The following is a 23671-nucleotide window of genomic DNA, read 5'->3' as shown; positions in this document are numbered from 1 at the left end:
AATTCAACCTCCTCCATCATCACCAACACAATTCACGATTCAGACAAAAATTGTAAATCACTCAGTACATTAACATGAGATATATAAAAAAAAAACATTATTGTGTCAGTCTGACTTAAAGCAGCACTAAAAAAAATGCATGTAAACATGTGAGTACTTACATTTCCCAGTGTTGGACTAGCACACCCAGATAATGCAATTGGGACACTGATTTTATTCATTACAGTATAACCTTGTGTTGGATGATGTTTCAGGTAACAGGGTGATCCAGTCAATAGTGGTACTGAGTCACATTTTTGCTCCAAGGCCGCTGCATACATGCAGGAGACGAAACAGAAATCCATTAAGTACTTGATATAGTCGAGTCCGTACCGTACTGCAGCTTTGAAACCTCCTTTACTCATATAGCCACTGACCCAGATGGCGAGCAGGTTGTGGAGAGAATGCAGTTATTTTGTGTTAATATCAGCAGCACTGCACACTTCCTACTGTTTATATGGAAAAAACACTTTAGGTGAGTAGTTTGAAATGTGGAAATATGTGCCAAATGCAGCTATACATACACTGTAGTCCAGTAACAGAGGGATAGAGGAAGAGAAGAACATAACTGAAGGCAAGCGTGCAGAGAGCAGTCTGGGTTTTGTGCAAGAACAACCTCTGCATGTGCAATGAGATCCAGGCAAGAGGCGGAGAATAGTGGAGGAGGAGGACACTGTAGCGCGAGTACAGCAGCCTTCTCAGCACTGATATGTTAACACACCACGTTCTCTGTGTGTCGGTGTTTGCACATACAGTATACTGTGTGTATGTGTGTGTGTGTTTGTGCATGTGTTATCTGGTAGATGTAAGGGTATGATTGGCGTGTGCATGAGGGAGGATTGGACTGAAAGATACTGATTGGTTGTGCTCACTTGTAGGGTGTGGCTTGAATATGAATGACTGCTCCTGCCTTTTGCACTACCAGGTTTAGGGGACAGTTACCGAGGAGGGATGGGGTGTTTGAGAATGTGTGTGTGAAGGGGAAAGCGTCAGAGCTCATGAGAGAAGAGAGGAAAGAAAAGGGGAGGGGAGAAACAGAGAGGGAAAAGAGAACAGGATCATGTGAAGAGAAAGAGGGAGGGAGCTTCAGGCAGCAAGGCTGGACGAGCGCTCAAACACTGCAGTCTCTCTTTAGCTTCTCCTCTCTCTGCTTGTCTCTCTTTCTCACTTCTTCTTCTTCTTCCTGTGCTTCTTGGCCATGACCCCGGTGGACACATTGATTTCCTTGCCTACCTAGAGAAGAGGAGATAAATGGTGTAGCGGAGGAGGGAGAGACGAGAAGAGGGGACCCTGCACACTTTGCCTCACTGATGAGAGTCTGGAAATGAATTAACCGCCGACAGCACAGAGGGGAAGCGCAGAGAGTGGCTCAGAGTCAGGTGCAGGAAGAAAATAAGAGCGGGTTGAAGAGGGGGATTTGCGGGATGTAGAGAGAGTAATCTCTTGTCACTTTTTAGACACAAACAGGACAAGTTAGAGCAGAGGCAGGATATTTTGCAATTAGGGAAATTAATTCAAGAAGCTAAAGGAAGGTCCACTCACACACATTATTCATCTTTTCGTGTTTCTTTTCACTCTTCCTGTCCACTTCATAACACCATCCTTCCATCACATTCTTTTTTGTTATTGAGCTGCTTTTTTTTTATTTTTTTTGCATGTCAACAAAAGCACATCAACAGCCACAGCTATACACATGTTCAGCGTGTGTGTTGTTTGATCCGTTACTGAGTAAAACAAGTTGATTGGCCAGAGCAGGGTGCTGTTACCCCCCAGTGCAGAGTTCTTACTCAGGATTTGATCACAAGACCAGGTAGGATGTTTCTGGATCATTTTGCTGACCCAAAGCAGCTGGAGCGGTCGAGTTGAAGCCCTCCAGTCGGTTACCTTGTTGAACTTTAACAAGATGAAACTGCCAACCAGCTTATCTTTAAAGAGCATGGCACCTGTGTTTGAGGGATTACAGAGGGGGAAACATTTATGTGCAGATGTGTATGTGTGTGTTGGGATTATGTCCTAAATACACAGCATTATACAGGTGTTGCAGCATGATTATGCAAGGTCTCCTGCTGAATATAGTGACACTATAGGATTAAAGTGAAGGGGATGGTAACATTATCTTTGACTGATTAACTCAGAGCAAATGTGATCACGCTTGAGATTGTATTAAATCAGCAGTTCTGGGATTTGACAAGGGTCATAATTATTTTTGAGCTAAACTTGGAAAACGCAGGAACATCACTGAACTCATCTCTCAGTCCTCGGTGGAGTAATTTCTGTCCTTCACTGTGGACTTTGCCCCGACCTGAAATACTCAGAGTGACTATTAAAGCTCTTCCAACTTCCATAATGAGACGCTCGAGCACAGATGAGACTCCGTACCGGCGTAGTCCGTCCTTGGACAGTAAACCCGACTCGCCACCATTCACGTCTGGGTTTCATCGCTTCAGTGGAGAGTTTGAATATAAGCGGCCGCCGTTTGCGTTTGGTTTCCACACAACAAAGGGGCCGCAATCATCCAAGGGGCGCTATGCCCAGGGGAAGAAGTATGTGGTGTTTTACCTGGACCTCTCCTTCATATTCCTCCTAGAACTGCGGCGTTGCAGGATGGCTGAGGGTTGCATGATGGCCCTGCGATATGGAATGGTCTTCTTCAATCTTCTATTCTGGGTGAGTGCATCAAACATTAGTTTCATCTCTCAGTGTGTGTGAATAGATGTTTTGCTCTCTTGACTTTCACATTTTTTTCTATCGCTGTTATTTTCTTGTCTTGTTTGGAGGGAACTCGGATGTTTGTGCATGTAACCAGAGTGATGATGTGAGAGGAGTAAGGAGGGGGTGTGTGAGAAAGACACCAATCATGCATTTAGATCATGTGTACAAAGCTCACTGTGTGGGTGATTCAAGCTTTCTCTATTCCCTATACAGTACTCCAAGTGTGGGTGTACATCGCATTGTTTGCTGTGTTAAGCTTTGGCATATTTAGAGCTGGCATTGTGAGTTTACTAGTTAATCACAATGTTACCAGCACAGCACTGGTTTGCAGCAGCCACCAAGGCATTTGCTGTCAATCTGCTCTATCTGGCTAATCATATAGGTTTGCTGTTGGGTGCTAGACCTCTGGTTTTGTCTGTCGGCCTGTTTCTGTCAGTCCCACTCTAATAGCCCCACAACAGATTTTCCTTTGCACTGCAAAGCCTATCGGGCTCCCCAGTGCTCCTCATTCAAGGATCTCGATCTAGTGCCAAAGAATCCCTTTGTGAATCCCTTGCAACATTTCGCAGAATTTTGAAGTGATGCTGGCCTCTGCTGCTACCTTTCCAGTATTAGTTTCATTTTTCATACATCCGTTCTTACACGCCTGAGACAGGTCCTTCTATGCTGAAATGCGATCTTGTTACCAAGACGCAATCTCCCTCGAGGAATGAGTGACCTCTTCACCTCCACATTTTGTCAGCTATAAACTGCTGACTGGAGGGGGCAAAGCAGTTTTTATTAGTGACTTACATTGGTGTGTGCGTGCGTGCGTGCTTGTGTGCGTGTCGCCCCTGGGATACATATTGGCCACTTGACCACAACAGGATGTAGCTCTCTTCTTCTGAGAAGCCAATCATGTTATGAACCTCCAGGTAAGAACAGAGGAGCTCTTCAAGTATAAAGCTTGTCATTGAAAATAATGCATTTGAGTTTAAGTGGTAGCTGCTGGCAGACACCAATGTTGACACCATTTCACCAGCAATGTACAAACTGTTACATGACAATTACTTCATTCTGGTCCAGCTTTTTTCCATTTCATTTTAAAGGTGTCATGTGGAAAATTAGTGACATTTAATGACGAGGCAGCAGACTGCAACATAGGGAGGGCTACTCCAATCACTTTCCCAAGTGCATCGGGAAACTATGGTGGGCTTTGCATACCAGAACAACTCTTTCACGACTCTCCTCTGTAATGTACATTAGGAGACAGATGACTCAGAAGCAGGCAAGACAAAGGCTTTAGTCCAGTTCAAAATTCAAATGCTTAAATCCCGAGGGTAGACAAGGTCATAAACAGTAAGACGGTCAAAAACCAGGCAAACAAGGCAGACAAGGACAAGAACAAAAAAGTACAAATCAGGTCGAAGATTAAGAACACGAGAGAGAGAGAGCTATGCACATTAGGGAAACAAAGACAATATGGGGAAGACATGTGCTGAATGCTGGACTATATATACACAGGTTGACCAGGTGAAAACAACAGGGACAGGAAGTGGGCATGGTCAGGTAAATGGTGGGAAAATAAAACAAAGGCCAGGTACAGGAAGTGGAAATCAGCACCAGGGCCAAGTACCAAAATAAAACAGACACTAAAAAAACAACAACCCACACATGATTAAGACAGAACCCTGACATCTTCACTCTATCACTGTCTTTGACATTTCTCCTTATTCTTCCTGTTGGTGTTTGCATTGGGTTTAATGTGGGCAGAGCTTATCTTTGGTGTATAAGCATGGTTTGAAGAAATGGCAGCCTCCATAAAGCAAAGTTCTTCCTTACATATAAAAGTCTTCTTCCTAGGCCACATAAACCAAACAGTTTTTATTTTATAGCTATTAACTACCTACACAAACATGCTTAAGGGCAGTAAATTCAATGTCGTCCAACAAACCCTCTTAAATGTTAAATAGTGGACCTTTAAGAAGTTGACTTCCTATGTCACTACATACAAGATGTGAGACCAGTTAAGACACCATATTGAAGCAGAAAAAAAAAAACCAACAACAAATAAATCAACCACAGGTTTCTGGGCTTGCAGCAGTGAGTCGCTGTCCTAATCCCAATTCCACTTTCTCGATATTGAGATCACACATACTTTCTGAGGAGGGAAGTCAGTCCAAAAACTTAGCGGTGCCTTGAATAAAGTAATGCAAATAGCATCATCTACATCATGCAGGAAAAGAGCACTGTGAGCTTAATGGATCCCATGTTAAACAGTCAGTCCTGTTTGAAATTGACAGAACATTTTGTACACACATCTTGAAGTGGAATATTTTGCAGTCAGAGTTGATGTGATTATATATTGCACATGCATTAAAACAGCCAGGCAGCACCAGACTCCTGATTTCTGCACATATTGGTCGGTCAGAGAATTGCTGATTTACCAAAATAAGAAAGTGGAGTGGTTGGTGCAGATTTTTCTATTAACTCAGTCAGCTCCATTAAGAACACAGCATGAGACTGCAAGCAATTGTTATGTTTTTTTCATTGATCCAACATCAAGAAATTATAACAGTTCTTATGATTTCAAAATACTGGTCAATAAGGAGAAAATATGAATTTTCTTTATTGGTTCCATGAGTTATTTACACCCCCTTAAACTAGCATGAAATGAAGACCTAACCCTTTTACAAGATATGGAGAATAATTTGAGTCAGTTCAAAAATCTTTATTTGCCTCCAGAGGGCAATTCAAGTGCTCATGCAGCAGACCAGTCATAAAAACAAACTTTAGAAAGTTATATGAAACAGTAGGCTGGATTTAAGCTGTTTTACAATATCTCAAAATGTATTTTTTAGTAAAGACCTGTCTAATTAATCCATAATAAAAATGGTAATTGCACGTAATTGAATTTGTGTATTGTGAAATGAAGAGGCATAGTTCTTTTACAAGTCAAAGTACTAAAAATACCTCATTCTGATGGCATCAGTCCAACAACCCTCAGTGAAATTGTTCCTCATCTCAAATACTTAATCATCTTTTCTGGTTCCCTCAGATTTCTTAAGGAAGATTTTTAGTTACCTGGCAACAGATGCTTTGCTGATAGTCAATAGTCAATTACTTTCACAAGCGTTCCCTTAAGCCATGGGAACTCCATTAAACCACCATTTAAAAGACCAAATCTTAAGTTGCACTTAATGATGGCTCATATGAAACCTGCCATTAAATATTCACATCACAATTCACCATCTTTCTGACAGAAAGATGTAAAGTCCTTATTTAGATGCCACCAAAGTAATGAGACTGCTCTTATCAAGGTCTTGAATCACATTAAATTCAGCATCAACTCTGGATAAGTCACTGTCCTCATACTAAAGCTCACTCCTGCCTTTGTCTCTGTCGATCACAACATATTAATAGATAAACTAGAGCAATGTGTTGTTGTTTCATAGGCTGGTTTCACGCTTCATTCATATGTTACTGGTATCTGCAGCACGCGAGCTGCGCACATCTCGCCACAAAACATTTATTAATATTTGTTCACAGTTTCTGCATCTTTATCTGACGCATATGTCACAAACACAACATGTCCTATTCCTGTTTGTAAGTAAAAGCGCTCTCTGGTTTCACTTTCCTGATTCCATTCATTTGCAACAGTGTATTTATTTAAGCGTTATTATGAAATGTAAGCAGCACAAACAGATGCACAGTTTCTTACTGGAGAGCCCTGCTATTTCATTGAGTACAGAGGAGTATTTTGAGTGTATAAAAGTCTGTTTTATGATTTTCATAGGCAAACTCTTTATAGAACATAGCAGAACAGATGCTCCACAGCAAGTGAGCAGGAGATGCACACTCAATGTGAACGATGCAGCAGATCAGTGTACATGCATCCAGTGCGAAAAAAGCTGTAGCATTGTTAAAGTCATATTCCATGATAGCAACTTTTGTATGTTTGCAGATGACACTCAATCATACAGTATATAGTTGTGTTAGAAAACAACTATTGGCCACTACATTTCTTGCTAAAATTATCTAAAACAATTTTCCTCCAGTTAGGGGGGACAAAATGACAATACATCATTTTATGCTAAGAAAGGCTCAAAATCAGTGCTGCAGAATTTCAGCATTCACTCATCAAGAAATTCCTTTACTACACCAAGAAAAAAAAAATCCCTTTACTACCTCATTAATATTGCAATGATCCGAGAATGAACACCTTTATGCCAACCTCTTTTTTTCTTTTTTTACAACCACCTTTAGTTATTTATTTCTGTAATTAAATAAGTTTGTGTAATATTCTTTATTGTGTGTACATGGGTTGTCTGTATTGCTTATGCTTGTGCTGTAAAGCACTTTGGGTTGCCACTAGACAAATACATTTGCCTTGCTTTGCCCTGCCTTCATAAATCTCAATCAAAGAAGTGGGTGCACCTGAGCCTCATTTCAACTCACACAGTATTCCTTTAATGGATGTAGAAATGCCCTTTTCATGTCAATACTCATTCTTGCCTCACCACTCGTTAGACCTGTCAGTGCAAAGAGCAACAGAAGAAGTGTGGTTTCAGTAACTACTTCTTCTCCAGCAGCACAGGAATTGCTGTCATTACACACAACCATTAAGGGCCTTGGATATTTGTCACCCCCATTCTACTAATTCACCACATGCACTGTACCTGTAAACCATCATCACAACAGTATCACTGCCAACATTAATAAAGGTCAGAAAGACGTCCAAAATGAAACACATAAAAAAATAAAAAAATAAAACATTCAAAAAAAAGCTTGTTACAAAGAATTGTAAATAAAAATCTACCACTTGAAAATGCAATAGACAAGTGAAGTTACTATGTGGTACTACTGTTATTAGTGCCTATAGTGTTTGACACAGGACACATACAAAAGACAAGTTAATCATTTTACAGTGAACAATTAATATTATTATTGTATTCTATTGTACACTATTTTTTTCTCACAAACAATTACTGTATGTATGTATATTATTTCCTTTTATTTTATTCAATTCATTCAGTTTATAATGGAGACATAACAGCAGATAGCAGGTATAAATTCTTTATTATGTGTTAAGAAGAGTGAACTGGGTTGCTGTCATGATGCATTATGCATCCTTCCAATATAAACGGCTTATCCTTTTAGGGTCACCAGGTTAGCTGTCATTGGACGAGAGGAGGGTATTATGCTCTGGACCGGTCGGCAGCCTATTACATAGTGACACACGATCATTCACGCCAGTGGTTAACTTAACCAAACTACAATCTACAATTCTTTGAACTGTGAGGTAGTTTGGGTTATAAGGAACAACCATGCAGCCTGTGTTGCTTTTGCAAAATGAAAGAAACTGTGCAGTGCAGTATAGTTTATTTAAGTTAGTTAATCTATCCTTTATTTTTTCATAGAAATAATGCCAACTGAATGTACATTTTTGGACACTCTCATGTCTTGGAGTTACCTCCATAGGCGGATAAATACCCAGCTTAGGTTCACTCCTGCTTCACTCTCTTCTAACAGGTTTATTTTCAGTGGTTCTTTCAGTTATTTCACCAAGGTTACCAATATCAAAATCAAAAGTACTCAGAATTTAATGGCAGACATAACTGTATTGTAAAATCAGAGGTTATACAGGGCAAATGTAAACTCTGATAGAGTTATTACTTTATCATTGCTATTAAAATCATTACATTAGGAAATCAACATTTACCTTAGAAAGGTATGACAACAAAATTGTTTTCTAAAACCACTTAAGTCGCAGCGTTAACCCACTGAAAGAGCAGCATCAATTATTAAAAAACAAATTAAAAGCAAAATATGTCTGTGTGCCAAGCTCAGTAAATGTTAAACAGTCATGTTGCAGATGAGCATCGGTGGCTGGATTAGAAAGTGACAAATTGCACAAACACAGAAAAGCAGGCGTTAATTTCCATGTCACTTTAGATTAAACTAGACAGCATCAAATTAATACTGATGCAGGGACAGTCTGACGCATGAAATAACTTCTGCAAATATACAGCTCAAGTTGAAATTCATGTGAGTGCAACCTTATTTAATTATGCAAAACTTTCTGTGCAGTTTTCAGGTTACACTGTAAACGTTATTTTTTTTAATTCTCTCTGCTGCCATAACTGCCATAATTTCCCCAGAATGGGTCTAATACAGGATTATATTATCTATTGTATTTTAATGGAATACTTCTATGTCTATGGAGTTTGTCTTGATTTGATACTTAACACGTGCCACTCGATGGAGTAACTGTATCTGCTACCTACACTATAGGTAACCATGTTACATGGTTTGTTGCGGTTTAGTTTCACCAATTAATCTTTTTGCTCGCTGACGTACAAAGCATCACATAAGTGATTCATTTCAAATCCTCTTTCTGATTGGAGGTATTTGCTTCACTGGACAACAAAACATTTTTAGGAATATCTGAATTACTTTTTTATATTATAATACAGGTTTCAGGCATTTCAGAAGCATATGCACTTTTGTTTCCAATCAGCATGCAGATTCATAGCACAGAAACAAAAAGTGTCAGGATTTTCTGGGGCAAGCTGTCTGCTTATGTTGTCAACAGCTAATTTGCACTCAAGTAAACTGCAAGAGTTCATGGAGTCAAACAGGTTTATGTATGAGGTGAGGAGCAGCTGGTCTGCTGGAGCTTATTTGAGGGACAGCTCAGGTTGAACTGTTTGGAAATAAAGTAAGAGAGGCAAGGTTGAGATGGTTTGGTCACATGCAGAGCAGGGATAGTGATGATATTGGACAAAAGATGTTGCCTGACAGGAGAAAAAGAGGAAGACCACAGAGACATGAGGACAGTTGGTATAACAGAGGAGGACAGGGCAAGATGGAAAGTTGAATGTCCAGCTCTTAAAAATGACTCAGGAAAAGTGGAGGAGATGAAAACTTTCTCAAATACATTTTTGTGATACATTTTTATTAGATACATATTCTACTCATGACATTTCTTTCTTTCAAATACTTTTACATTTCATTTTATATCCCTAAGTGTATACTCCCTGCTGCAGACATATATCACCATCCCATAGTGAGTGCTGGCTTGCAGAATTGATAATGCAGACAGTGCTTCTGGAAAGAGACAGGTAAGGTAGAGAAAAATGAAAAGTAGATTTTACATCAGCGACCCTGTGGGTTAAAAAGTACGAGTAAAACTTCAGTTACTTCTTAAACTTAAACTTCTTGAATTATGAAATTTACAGAAAGAGCCCTGCAGTATATACTATACACTAGATGCTAATGGATATAAAATCTTATAGTTCATCGTTTTTATTCATCCTCCTTTGTGAACCCAAATGTGTAGCAAAGACATTACTGAGTCTGTACTGTGATTTCATTCGTTCGTGTCTTTAAAAAGTGGATCAACTAAAAGATTGTCATGGAAACTAGTCTGTTTTCAAAGTGCCGCATGACAGAAGCACAAGGTCTGTATTTCTTTGTGAATTGCTCCTCTCTCTGCCTCTGCATGTGCGCGCGCTTCATATAACACACTTTGGTACAAATTAAGTCCAAACGTCTCACACTGATTGGATTTCAGTGAGTCTTCGCTCAAATGAGGCCCTAAGCAGTTACTCTTATGTTTATTCCCATTACTATGGGTGTAAAAGGCTCAATGCTTTAACCTCATACATTAACGTATGTTTGTGTAAGAGCCGTGTTGGTAAGTAGTGTTACTTCCTCCCTGACAAGGTGTCAAAATAAAAAAGGGAGAGATGGATTTATGCACTCGGGGACAAATGCTGATTATCCTCTAAATGTAGCAGTAACTACTTTACCGTAAAATTGCAACAGTGGGCAACTCAAAAATATGCAATACAACACTAATCTTTTGAAATGGAAACCACCACAGAGCAGGAAACGGCCCCCACAGCTATAAAAGACTAAAATAACACTGTCATACACAGACACTTTTTAATTAATCTTCTAAGCACAAACATGGCTTTTCCACACCATGGGTGTGTGTGTCTTTGATAACATGCAGCAATGGGTGAGATGGGGGCAGAGAAAACATGGGAAGAGAACAGGCAAAAGGAAGAGAGTGAAGATGTGTACTCTGAAGTTGTGTTTACTTGTCATTATAATGTAGGTCAGAGCCCAGTGGAGGATCCGTAGATTGTCACAGTTGTGGATGGGTTGCGTCTATCTCCACAGATTTTGTCGGATCAATAGAAATTGCCTTCTACAGATTTGAGAACTGTCAGCCACGCCCCTCAGCCCCAGCTGCCACACAGCCCATTGATTTGCAGCAGGACCGGGGGGACGTGCACAGCATGAGCGGTCCAGTTAATAGGCCTGCCGTTTACATTTGCTGAGTTTGGCATATTTGCGCACAGACCTCACAGGCGTCAATGTCACATCTTGGACTTGGTCGGAAGGAACCTTCCTGAAATGATTAAAAAAAAGCAGGGACAGAGGATTATTTCATTTGTTCAACATTGAAGTTGAACATGAACATGATGATGAGTCGAAACAAGCTCTGACAGACTTGTTATGTCAGTGCATAAAAGGTAGTGCTGTCTTAGAGACAGTCTATGCTGAATACATTCACAATTAAATTGCGGAACCCAAAGTTTATTTTCTGACTGATTTTGTGGGACATAGCCTTTGATACATGTCTCCAGGGTTTTTATTGGCTCAGAAAGAGACTTAGGTGGTGGCTCAGTGAAGCTGCTCTGCTGTTATCATCGCTGCCAGTTTCATACTCAAAACCCCTTTGATTCCAGTTTCCAGCTTTCATTGACACCAAATTGTTTACTCTGACCTACTTGAACTGCTTTGTGACTTTTTGAAACCATGTTTTCATGGTTATGAAAACTTTAATTTGTCAGTATACAGCTGTGGCTTGATTAATTCTCAGTATGTTTCTGTTTCTTTTTGTCTTAGTAATTTTTTTATTAGCACAACATAGGTTGAATTCTTTCAGTGGATTTGTATTTGAACTCAATGCAGTCAGAATCAGGCAGCATCTGCCCGTTATTGTCATTGTGATGTGTAAAAACATTTTGTTCAATTCATGAACCGAAATTTCACCTTTGATCTTTTGTGTCTATTGTTTACGAGAGCGTTAAAGAAAGAAATCGGGTAAGACCATGAACAGTTAACAGTACATGATGAGCACTATTATAGTCATTTAAACGTTTTGGAGGTTTGCTCTTTTCATCCAAGGTTGGTTTTCTGTGATATTCATAAAAAGTAAAAGACTAACTGAACCCAAAATAAACAGAAGTCCAATTTTCTTCATTGAAAAAGATAATAAAGTATTTATTTATAAAAGAAAAAAAATCAAGCCATGAAGGGTCTAAGAAAAAGAGCAGAGGCCGGCCGGTTGCTGGCAGAGCTCTGAGTCTGGAGACGCGCGTGGTGACAAGACACACTGGCAAGGAGTGTATGGTAAACTGGAGTATATGAAGCAGCAGGTGATGGGATGATGGGTTGCAGGCGTGCATATACACTTGTGGCCAGTTTATGTTCCAGGAAAATGTAGAAACAAACAGACCAATCTTCTGAGGAAATCAGAGATTAGGGAAGTAATTATGGAAATGGAGGAATGACAAACAACAATTGGGACAGTCATAACGTGAATAGTCATGGTAACCGTTAACCATTCACTGGTTGTGGTTCAGCAGCAGGAAAGATCTATCTATCTATGTATCTATCTATCTATCTATCTATCTATCTATCTATCTATCTATCTATCTATCTATCTATCTATCTATCTATCTATCCATTCCAGGAACGTCTGTCTATGTGTGTGTGTCTGTGTGTGTATCTCTCAAAACGATGATCCGACTGATTTCAAACTTCACAGGTGTCTTGCTACAGGCACAGGTTTGACATGGTTTGGATAAGTAATGCCAAAGATATCAGTAAAAGAAGCACACTTTGGCTTTCGCTGCTCCACTGCAGCCACTCCTCCTCTCACTCACACAGCACTGAGAGTGAGACAAGGCGCAGTGAAGCTGAGACAGACAACAAACGCAGTGCCCCCAACCACAGACTGTTCACCTCACTCCCCTCTGAGAGGCATTCCAGGTCTCTCCACACCCGAACCAGCAGGTTCAGAGGAAGCTTCTTTCCTGCAGCTGTCACCCTACTGAACCCTAGCCCCATCATCCCAGTGACAACCAACCAACTGCCAGTATGTCAGTATCAGTATTTGCTTTCTACCACACACAAATAAAAACACCAATAAAAACACACCAAACCAACAATTACTAAAAACACACAAAAACTGATTTTGCACTGGCACTGCACTAGTTTGTTTAAATGTCGGGATTCTCAATCGTCCACTTCAGGGGAGAAGTTGGTTTTCACTGTTAAGAACGTGAGAGGAGTTGGAGGAGATGGAGTTGACTAAGCTGAACATGCTTTTTCTGTGTGCCTCATGAAATGTGCTTAAAACTGATTGACGGATGATCTTTGCACACACTCAAAACAGAGCAATAATCCTGTTTATGGCTCTAAAAGAAGTCTATGCAGGAAATAGACACGCTGCTGGGTTTTCTAACAAATAAAGTCCATGTGAGGTGTCCATGCGTCCATCATGACTATGTATTTGTTTGATCTGTTTATCAGGAGGATGGCCCAAAACCATTTCTTCAGTCTTGTGTTAATTGTTAGAGCATTTATGTCACACCACTCAACCGGTCCACATTCTGCTGGTACAGACTGGGGTTACTGGAATTAACAGGACTTGAATGATCAGAATATTTCAATAGATACTGGTTGGGTACACTGGTGGCGCAGTATAAAAAGTGAACAATACAGGTTCTGAGATACAGCCTTGAGATGCACCATCATTATTTCTGACCGGGGAGGAACGTGATTCATTAACTTTTACAGCTGTATTCTGTTGGTGAAGGATGAGATGAACCTGTAACTGAAGCATTTTGGATAGGAGCAGTTCTGGTTGTATGGTATTGAATGCAGATGAAAAATCAAGGGAAAGAGCCGTGGCATATGTGTTGGGCGTATCAATGTGTTTGGAGACTGCGTCTTCTGTGCTGTGTCCTTGCCTGTATGCAAATTGAAAGGAATCCTGGGAATTACCTATTTCTGAGGTGAGGTGTTGGACCATAATCTTATCAAGTGATTTCATAAGAGATGTTAGTGTTAGTTAGTGCTAAATCATTGTGTTCTTTAGGGCATTGTTTTTTAGTGAGACGTTGAATGTGAGAGGTTTTTCAGATGAGTGGTATAGTGTGAGTGTCGACAGAAAATTGGTTGCCAGACTGGAGCCAACTCTTTAGTAAAAACTCTTTAAACCAAACCACTACTTGCTGTAATGAATGGGTTGGCAGGATCCAACGAGGAGACTGAGGAGTTGAAGCAGTTTAAAGAAAAGTAATTTATTTTCAAAAGGTAACAAAATAAATACTTCAGAAGAACAGTAACGGTGGCTGGTCGGTGAGGATTGGATCAACGGCTCTGAGAGTGAGAGGTAAGTCGTTCTTGGCAGAGATAATTCCTGATGATGATTTCCTTGTGAGTGGGAGCGTTTACTGACCGTGAGAGGCGCGAAAGTCAACATGAATTATTTGTCATTGAAAGCGTTGTGAACCAGTGATGACGACTTTCTTTCTCCTTGAGAACGAGAGGGGTTGGCGAAAACACAGTGAAGAATCAACTTCTCTCTTCCTGGGAACGAAAGCAGCAAACATGACCAAACAACTTGAGAATAAAACAAGAGAGCCGCCGTGGTACCACAGGTCTGGCAACTAGTCGATCGAGGAGCAGGAGATCACACCCACCCGGCCACAGGGACAGACAAGCAAAGAGAAAACACAGAAACACAAAAACACAAAAAATAACAGACCCTAACACTACTGGCTTCAGGACCCAAACCTTTCCTGGGATTGATGTGCAGGAAAACCTACCTTACTTCATCCACAGTGATGGTTATCTTATCTTCAAGAAGATCATAGGGTCATATGTTTCACAGGGTCAAGTCAGAAAATTAGCAACTAACCTCAAGGAGCGAGAAAAGTGTAGGAACATAGTAACAACAAGCTCATATCGCATCTTTATATTGCGATATGATATATATACTGCATGTTACCTGGAAATAAACTGGCTAACATAAACACAGTGTCGGGCTTTGCAGACAGGCTAACTAGTATTTAACACGATGGACCAAGTAGACGACATGCACGTTAATCCTTATTTATGGAGGAACTGTTTTGTTGCCTTCAGACAACCAGCTCTTACAGTCTATATGCTGTAAGCTAAGATAGCAGCTGCTGGGTGTCAACATTATTTACCATAAAGAAATGGATGTGGTTTAAATCTATAACTCTGCCAGAAAGCAAATTAAGCCTAATGTTGAATTACTCGCATTGTACAGCTAAACCTAATGTGAAAACAATATTTATATTATCCATTTTTTATTGTAACTCAACCATGCATTAGCTACTTACTTTTGAAGAATTAGCCAACAGACTGAGTGGAAGTATTTAATGGAGGGATTCTTTCACTGTTTTGTCAGCATTGTGACGGTGCGTTATTTCCATCAGTCTGGCAAAAGCTGATGCATGAGCTGATAATTTAGGAAGTACTTTCTCCCCTTCAAAGGGTGTCTTCAGTGAGGTGAGATTAAAAGCTATCGAGTAATGACAGTTGACATATGAGTCAGGAACTTTTTAAAATATTCATAAAGGACACTTGAGAACTGGATATATCAAAGAGTGTGCAGTACAGTGTAAAAACGATATGTATGGGCGACCGTCTTGTACTGTAAATGCGCAAAGGCAGTTCTCAGCAGTAACTGTGTCTGTGTCCTCGTTTTTAAATGACTATGATTAAGATTTCTCATGATGTGTTATATGGGTGCAGCAAACACGTCGTGGTGGGGAAAACAGTGATGTGAAAAATAATCAATTTGAGTGAGATTTACCCAGAGTCAAGTGGTTTCCCATCAGTATAATCCCTCCATTTCCACTTTGTTTTACTCTGCTGACCATGTGTAGCTGCTTGAGGCAGTAATGGAAAGTAGACAGACTTTCACTGAAAACCAGGCCTGGAAAGTGAGTCTGTCATGTAAGACAAGGATGTATCTAAGATATGCATATGGAGAGGTTTTCTGTGTAAGCATACAGCAGCGGGCCGTTAACCTCGCCTGCACACGAGACTCCTGATGGTCTGTCTCATTACAGATGGAGACCAGATGGAGGATGTGAGCTCTAACACCCTAACAACTCTGCTGACGTAGGGAGGAAAGAAACAGTTCGATACACCTAATTGACAGTGTTGTGTCATGAAAGGAATTTAAGTTTAAAGGACTGATCCTCTGAATAAAAAAAAAATCAACTGAGACTGTAGGTTTTCTTTTCAGTTTATTACAACCCACAGTTTTTGTTAGATGACCTCAAACAGCTGTGGTAATTATGCTGGGAGCAAAGGAAGGAGGCGGGTGATGTAGTTATATATAGAGAAAGTCAGCATTATGGTGATGGATGGGTCCACAAAATGCTGGACTCTCTCACACGGGAGAATGATGTTAATTTCCTGTGAGTTTATTATTGTAACTGTGACAGTGAAGGTCCCACATGCCATGCTATCCGAGGACAGGAGCGATGTGGTGACATAAGTTGGGAGACTTGTTAGTTTAAGCTGCAGTGGAGTTCCACGCGGAATGCACAAACAGCCAACGTGACACTGATCAAAGCTGAGCCGCTCCTGCTGCAGCTGTTGAGGAATCACTTTAGTTTCTTGTCCTATGACACATATAATAACAGTTAAGTTAATTATGAATCGAAGGCTTTGGTGCAGGAAAAAGACAATAGCTTGTGTTTTTGTCTTAATTCAAGAAAAGTCAAAAAGGAAAATTGTCAGATTTTTCAGCTGATGTAATTATTTTCATGGTCTGTATTCTCAGGGTGACACTTCCTGGACAAATATGAAAAGGTGTCACAGGAGATGGGAGGGGGTGGATCCAAGTCATTTATAACGAGAAGTGCTATTTAAGTAATGCCAATTTGAGGAGAAACCAAATTATTATGTGCTCATGCACTTGCCTTTTCATTGATATTTTTCTACCTCTCCATGGTAACCTGGTGAAGCTGTGCTTCTTTCTTCCCTGTCAGGAAACATTTCAGAGTGTAGGGTGTATTGCATGTGCGATTACGCCGGATAAGTCAAACTCTCATATGCAATTTAAAGGCATTACAATGTGAATTTTCTTTTCAGGTTTAAGTAAGTTGCAAGAACATAGGAGGACAGACTGGTTTAGAAAAATATTCCCTTTTTAGTTTTATAGTAAATCCCCTTTTAAGATTATTAGGCTGTGCAGCATACAGTAATCTGCCCATACAAATTACATTTTTAATTTTAACAAGCCTCACTATTCAATCAAATGGGACAAGGTGTCAATTGATTACAGCACAGAGCATGACACATTTCACTAACAGTCACTGACCCTAATACAGTGATAAAAGCACACCTGGAATTCCCTGCACAAAGGAAGCAAACCCTGTCTTTACTGTTATTTGTAACAGCTGCCAGAATGGATTAAAGCAGCAGAGCCATTTTTTTCATTACACAACCAATGACTCCTTAAACTGTTTCTGACAAAGTCTTCATCTTTCAATCTCCACACCTCCACACCTCCAGACTCACAGCCCAAAATAACCACTGATGACATTGCCATGGTTATTTTTTTTCCAGACCTGTCAAAGCTGCAAGCCAAAAAAAGAGAAATCACTTTATTTTTTTTAAGTTGCGCTCACAGTGTCAAATAGACTGATCTGTAAATGTAGAGTCCCCCATAAAAACACATGTAGTCACTACAGGAATAATCAATAGTTCTACACAAACCTCTGAATCCAAATGCTGCAAATGTTATTTTCATTCACCTTTATAGTAGAAAATAGAGCAAAACAACAAAGTTTCATGTGTAAGTAGTGAGATTTCTAGCAGTGAGTAAATGTTGGTAAACTGAGTGAAGCAACTCTGTGGCAGTGACTTATCACACGCCTCCACATCTGAAATATAAGAAACATGCTACTTCTAACTACACTAGAGCCTGACAGCTTTAATGGTTGTCTGATAACAATGGGCAGATATCAGCCTTTCACAGAGATATTGGTGTCTGCATTTATATTTTCTGATGTGAAAATATTTCCAGAATAAACAGGAACACACTTTGGCTGTTTGATGTTTAGAAAGGTTAAGGTTTTCCAATTTGAGGGGTTTTCCAAAAACTTTTATTTTTTTACTGTGATATTATCGTATATTTTATTATTAAATGCATAATTGAATTGTGCAATATCAAGACCTCCGTTACAATTCTTTATCACAATGTTTTGGTAAAGGCATCTGAATCATTGCCATTTTTAAATAATCTTCAACTCTGTCCAGTGCAATGTGATGTATGTCAACATTAACTATCATTAACACCTGCTCCCCACCCTTCAAGTCTTTTGAGAATCACAATCAGCTGTACGTAGCACTGAGTTGACACGACTGTTGTCTTTCATTTTAGAGAAATAAGAAGCAGTTGAGACACATTTTGGTTATATATTTACCCTTTTGTGTAAACATGTTGTTCTGGTCATAATTCTAAATGAAAACTGAATATTCAGTGAAACATGCTGCCCTCACAGCAGCAGAAGTCACTTCTAAGCTTTGCGACTTTTCACCTTCTTCTCTGAGTGTAGTGTTCACATAGTTGACCAAGTTCACTTGTACAGTACTCCTATGTCAGCTTACATTAACAACAATAATATTGTGCAGAGATGAGACTCTGCTCCTTCAGTAGACAATACAGATTGTTTCTTTTTTATCAACACTGATAAAAATTCCATCTTCCTATTGACATTGGAAACAGACAAAGGTGGGAAAGATTTGCTGCAGCGTTGTTTAGAATAAGTATGCTGCTGGAAAGAGGGACAATGAGACACGCATACAGGGGGAGAGAGAGAGAGGAAGAGGAGGTATGAACAATCATAAAATATTAGAATTAAAGAGAAGCTCGCAAAAGGCTAGTCTGCAGACCAGATGGTTGGGTGAAGATGGACTGGGCATTGAGAGCTGGTTGGGGGGAAATGCTAACAACAGAGCGTAAGAGAAGGAGAGAGAGAGAGAGAGAGAGAGAGTTGGAGAGAATGGAAGAAGGCAGGGGAGGTGGTTTCAGTCTGTACTGCCCTTTTTGTATAATTGAGGTTCAGCTGTAACAATATGGGGAAAAAAAACAACTGCAGTGTGGCGAACAGTGGAGATGTACAAACTAGAGCATGCCTGTGCACCTTGGGACCTGTGCAGGATGCAGAGAGGGTGGTGGTGGTGGTGTAGAGCCAGAAGAGCTGGTGGATGAGCGATGAGAGAGGGAGCAGGGGAGGTGTAGAGGTTGCAGGAACAGGTGGGGAAACAGCATGTGGTGAGGAGAGGATTAGGAAAAATACACGTTGAGGTAGGAGTTGAGGTAGGCTGCATCATAAAGCACCTTGGTGATCCTTTAATGACCTGAATGACTGTTCTTCATGGAAATGAAAGCTTAAAAATACATGGAATAAAGATCCTTCATTAAATTTTTTAAGGGATAGAATTTATTTTATTTTCTAATGAGGGCTCCCTGAGATGAGCTTCAGCAGTGTGCCCATTTTACTAGTTTATGTGTTTGTCTTTATTATGAAGACTAGGGTTATTGTGAATGAATCAGATTTATAGTGACTTTAGCAACATCTTTTTTGGTACGTATACTGTATCCTGTAGATACTGAATAATTTGCCAGTAAAACTTCAATTAATTTCCTCTTTACTCTAAAAGGCCATAGTCACTGTCTAATTTCACTATAAGAATTTGATTTGGGGTCTGGTCAATACAACTTTATTACACTGGAAATGACAGTGTACACAATTTAATCACACATTTTTATACTTTGTTAGCATAAATTATATATTAGACCTTATTAGCTACTTGACACTGACAGCCTAAAACAACAGCATCATTTTTATCCCCTATAAGCCCATATGACAGATCACTTTACAAAGTGAACTTTGTAACACATTTCTTTCCCCCAATAATAATATTGGTACAGCAATTGGATTGATTGCACATAAAGCTTCCCAGTATTGTTGTAACAAATGTCAGTGTTGTGCCATCTGTCACTGCATACCATGATGAAAACATGCCAAACGATGCCGCTCGACCTTGCTGCACCTGGCACACAATTATGACTTTGTTGTCAGGTGTCCTCCCAATGTATCTAAGTTATTGTCAGTTTCATGGTTCCCTTGCATTCTGCAGGCAAGATTCAGAATGACTCTGCCCTGTGCTTAGGTGAAACAGAGAAATAGCAGGTGAATGCTTGTCCAATCGATCTCGCTTCAAAGCCGGGTTCCGTCTGAATATACCTCTGCCCTTCATAACTGCCCCAATGTATCTCTTGTGCCTTGTACTGATCAAAGGCCATTCCCTCAATTGTTAAAGAAGAATGAAGGGCATTCATTCTAATTAAACTCTCTGTTGCTTTGTATTGAGACTAGGCCAATTTTCTGGGGCAAGTGTCTTGTGGACAGATGGTGTAATTTGACACTGCGAGGGGCACAGCAGCCTTTTAGACAGCTCTTTGTCAATTGTTGACAAGATAAACATGAAGCCCAAACCCAAATGTCCTCATGATACACACAGTATATATTTTATATCACGTATGTCTTTATCTTCTCGACGTGAATAAGCAGAGGCTTTTTTGACAGTACGTGTTCAGTGCTACAGGTTTACTTCAGCCCTTTCGTGTTTGAACCCACCCTTTTTCCAAGTGAGCAAAAATAACTGGAACATGTGACTGAAAGGTGTTTTAACTTGTCTAGGTGTGTCCATTATATACTCAGACTATATAAAAAAACACTGAATGTCTACTATCAGACTGCGCTTATAGTTACAAAGGTGAAAGCAACATGTGAGAAAAGCAAGCAATTTTAAAGCTGAAGATGGAAAATCAATCAGAGCCATTGCACAAACAATGACCATGGCCACTACAACACTTTGGAATCTCCTGAAGAGGAAATAAATCTGTGGTTTAGTAAGCAACAGACATCAAACTGGTTGACCAATGAAAACATCAGCAATTTATAACTGTTTAAAAATATGAAACAACTGTAAGTGACATCACCAACAGCTTCCAGAGGGCAGGACTGCAGGTCATGCAATCCACTGTTTACAGAGGACTTCTACATCCATACATACATATTACCAATAAGAATAGGAAGGCCAGATTGGAATTTGTCAGGTAGTAAAGAGAAAAGGCTCAAACGCTCTGGGACAAAGTTTTATAGACTGATGAAACAAACCTTTACCCAAATGATGAAACTATGTGGAGAGAGGACTTGCTCATGATAAGCTCTTTTGTTAAACATGGTGGAGGTAATGCCATGGCTTGATGATGTAACCATCCATCCATCCATCTTCTACCATTTTATCCTTCACATGGGGGTCGTGGAGGGAGCTGTGTCAATCTCAGCTGAAAGGGCGATAGACGGGATACATCCTGGACAGGTTGCCAGTCCATCACATGATGTAACCAAATAATAGAAACAGCAAAATTAAGTCAAAAATCTACAGAAGCATTTTGTCAATGCAATTTAAAGAGAGACGCAACCAAACTGATTGGAAGATCCTTCATCATGTAGCAAAACAACAAGCAAGGAGTTCATCAGGGGAAAGATGTGGAAGGTTTTAATCTGCCAATTAGACCCTGTTGAGCATGCATCTTACCACGGGAGACTGAAGGGGAAACCGCCCAAAACAAGCGACAGCTTAAAATAGGCTGAGGTGTAAGCCTGGAAAGCCCTCACAAAAGAAGAATACTAATGTTTGGTGGTCAGTCAGTTGGTCAGTTAACTGCAGGCTTGACTGACTGATTCCTTTTTTCCGCTCATAAAACACATTTCTTGCAGGTTGTAAATTATATGTTGTTTGTTGTGAATCATTCAATTCAGTAAAGGCTGGGTCGGGTCGTGTTGTCATTTTCAGGCCTGTCGAGAACTCTATTGCAAGCAAAGGATTTGCCACTAAGTATTATTCATTTTAATGTAATTCTAGCCTATCTGTTCTTGTACTTTTGCTCATCTAAATATTTGGTGTCTTATATTAAATTATATCACAAATCAAATTGCTGTTGAAATATGTCAAAAAATTGTGATTGTTCAGCCCTGAAACAGATAGACAAGCAAATCAGTGAACAAACAACCTCCCCTCACCAGCTATATTATATTATATATTAAATCATCAGCTATATTAAGACCAAGCTGATATACCATCTGCCATGTTGACAATCTCCTATAGCATCTTTATTTACTGTATGTACTACAGCCACTTGATGACAAGCTAAAACAAATGCAACGTGAGAGACAGAAACACGCTGCAAGACAAAATGAACACACAAATCCCAAAAGAACTGCAGGAGGGAAAACACCAGCATATAAAAATGGAAGTGCTCTTGGCTTGTGGGGGCGCTGTCGTGCAGCTCTACGACCAGCCGTAACGATACTCGGATTCTCTGGCTCGGATAAAGTAAAAGTAAATAAAACTGCCAGTCCACTTTTTCCAGCAGCCACCTTATTGGTCTACTGCGGTCATGTGATGGCTTCACCACTTGTAGATAAAATCTCACTACCCAGGAGGAGAATTTTTATCCTCTTGTTCAACATGACCAGGTCTTTTAATAAAGTAAGAATTACGTAGTCCCGGAGTATCGTAACGGCTGGTCATAGAGCTGCACGACAGCTGCCCCACAAGCCCAGAGCACTTCCGTTATTGAATATGCAGGTGTTTTCTCTCCTGCTGGTGTTTTCTCTCCTGTGGTGTTTTCTCTCCTGCTGGTGTTTTTTCTCCTGTGGTGTTTTGGGATTTGTGTGTGTTTTGGGTTTTGCATCGTTTTGTTTTTGCAGCGTGTTTCTATCCGTGCATGTGTTTTGGCTTTCTGCAGGTAACTTTTCTTTTGCGGCACGTTTCTCACTTTGCATTTGTTTTTGATATGTTTGTGCTTTAGAATCTGCAGCATTTGTGAATACGCAGCTCGTTTCTCCTTCTGCATGTACTTTGGGTCGCTGGAGTGCATTTGCCCTTGTCGGCCAACGTAGATGAGGCTGCTAAGGCCACATATATTCTATAATCTTAGGAGAAGGACCACGTACAGTCCACACTCTTCCTTAGATTGTGAATTACACTGTGGACACTTAATGAATAAAGACCTGACATCTGTGGCAGCTGTTAGCCCGAGGCTGAGGTGCACAATATTTTCCCCTGCAATCTGAAATCCTCGTTACAATCATATTTATTGATCTTATTCTCTGACATCTTTATTGTCACTAAGCTCGTCCTTTACCCTTTATTCCCCTGTATCTCTGCTGTCACATGTTTACAAAAATGAAATGAAATTATAGGATGTTCCAAAGTGAGGTGTTGCAAACAAGAAAATGACTTTGTAATACCACACAAGTCTGTGATGAATTCTCAGATTTGTGCTATGAAGCAGGAAAAGTCCTAAAGATATCAGAAGCAGCAGAATGTGAGGGTGCATTAGCAGGGACTAACTTGAGACTAAAGAGACTTCCTTTTCTTGTTAAGTAGTTGTCCTGATTGATCGAGCATGTCAGGAGGGGGCTATTTAATTATGACCATGGGCTGATTGGACTCTTGAAAATGTCAAATTATAATATGTATTTTCTCAGTTTTTGTATGATTAGGTTTGTTTGGCTCTCAAGATCTCACTCCCGTTCAACAAGCATGCAGCTCTCAATCCATCTTGTGTTTTTGTAGGAAAACATCTGTTGGTTACTTAGACAATGATATGATCTGTGAGCGCAGATGTGATTACTGTAGTGGACTGTTCAGCCAAGAGGCATTTCAAACACATTCCATGTCTCTAAAACCAACCCTAACCTGCAAGTAAAAAAAAAACAAAAAA

At 40.0% G+C, this 23671-nt stretch overlaps 1 protein-coding gene across 4 annotated transcripts in view; it reads left to right on the top strand.

Annotated features, from left to right (window-relative positions):
• Positions 1-23671, top strand: part of tspan4a (tetraspanin 4a) — a 108683-nt gene that overhangs the window by 19395 nt on the left and 65617 nt on the right. The window contains exons 1-2 of one of the 4 annotated variants that reach the window (XM_058630289.1): positions 1070-1418; positions 2627-2706. In XM_058630289.1, coding sequence (XP_058486272.1) covers positions 2644-2706 — 63 coding nt within the window. In that variant the 5' untranslated portion in view covers positions 1070-1418; positions 2627-2643. Of the gene's footprint in view, positions 1-1058; positions 2707-23671 lie in introns of those variants that run through there. The other 3 variants (XM_058630288.1, XM_058630287.1, XM_058630286.1) reach the window with 3 other exon arrangements.

The sequence above is a fragment of the Solea solea genome, chromosome 5 (assembly GCF_958295425.1).
Source record: "Solea solea chromosome 5, fSolSol10.1, whole genome shotgun sequence".
NCBI lineage: Eukaryota > Metazoa > Chordata > Actinopteri > Pleuronectiformes > Soleidae > Solea > Solea solea.
This window is presented reverse-complemented; position numbering and strand designations above follow the sequence as displayed.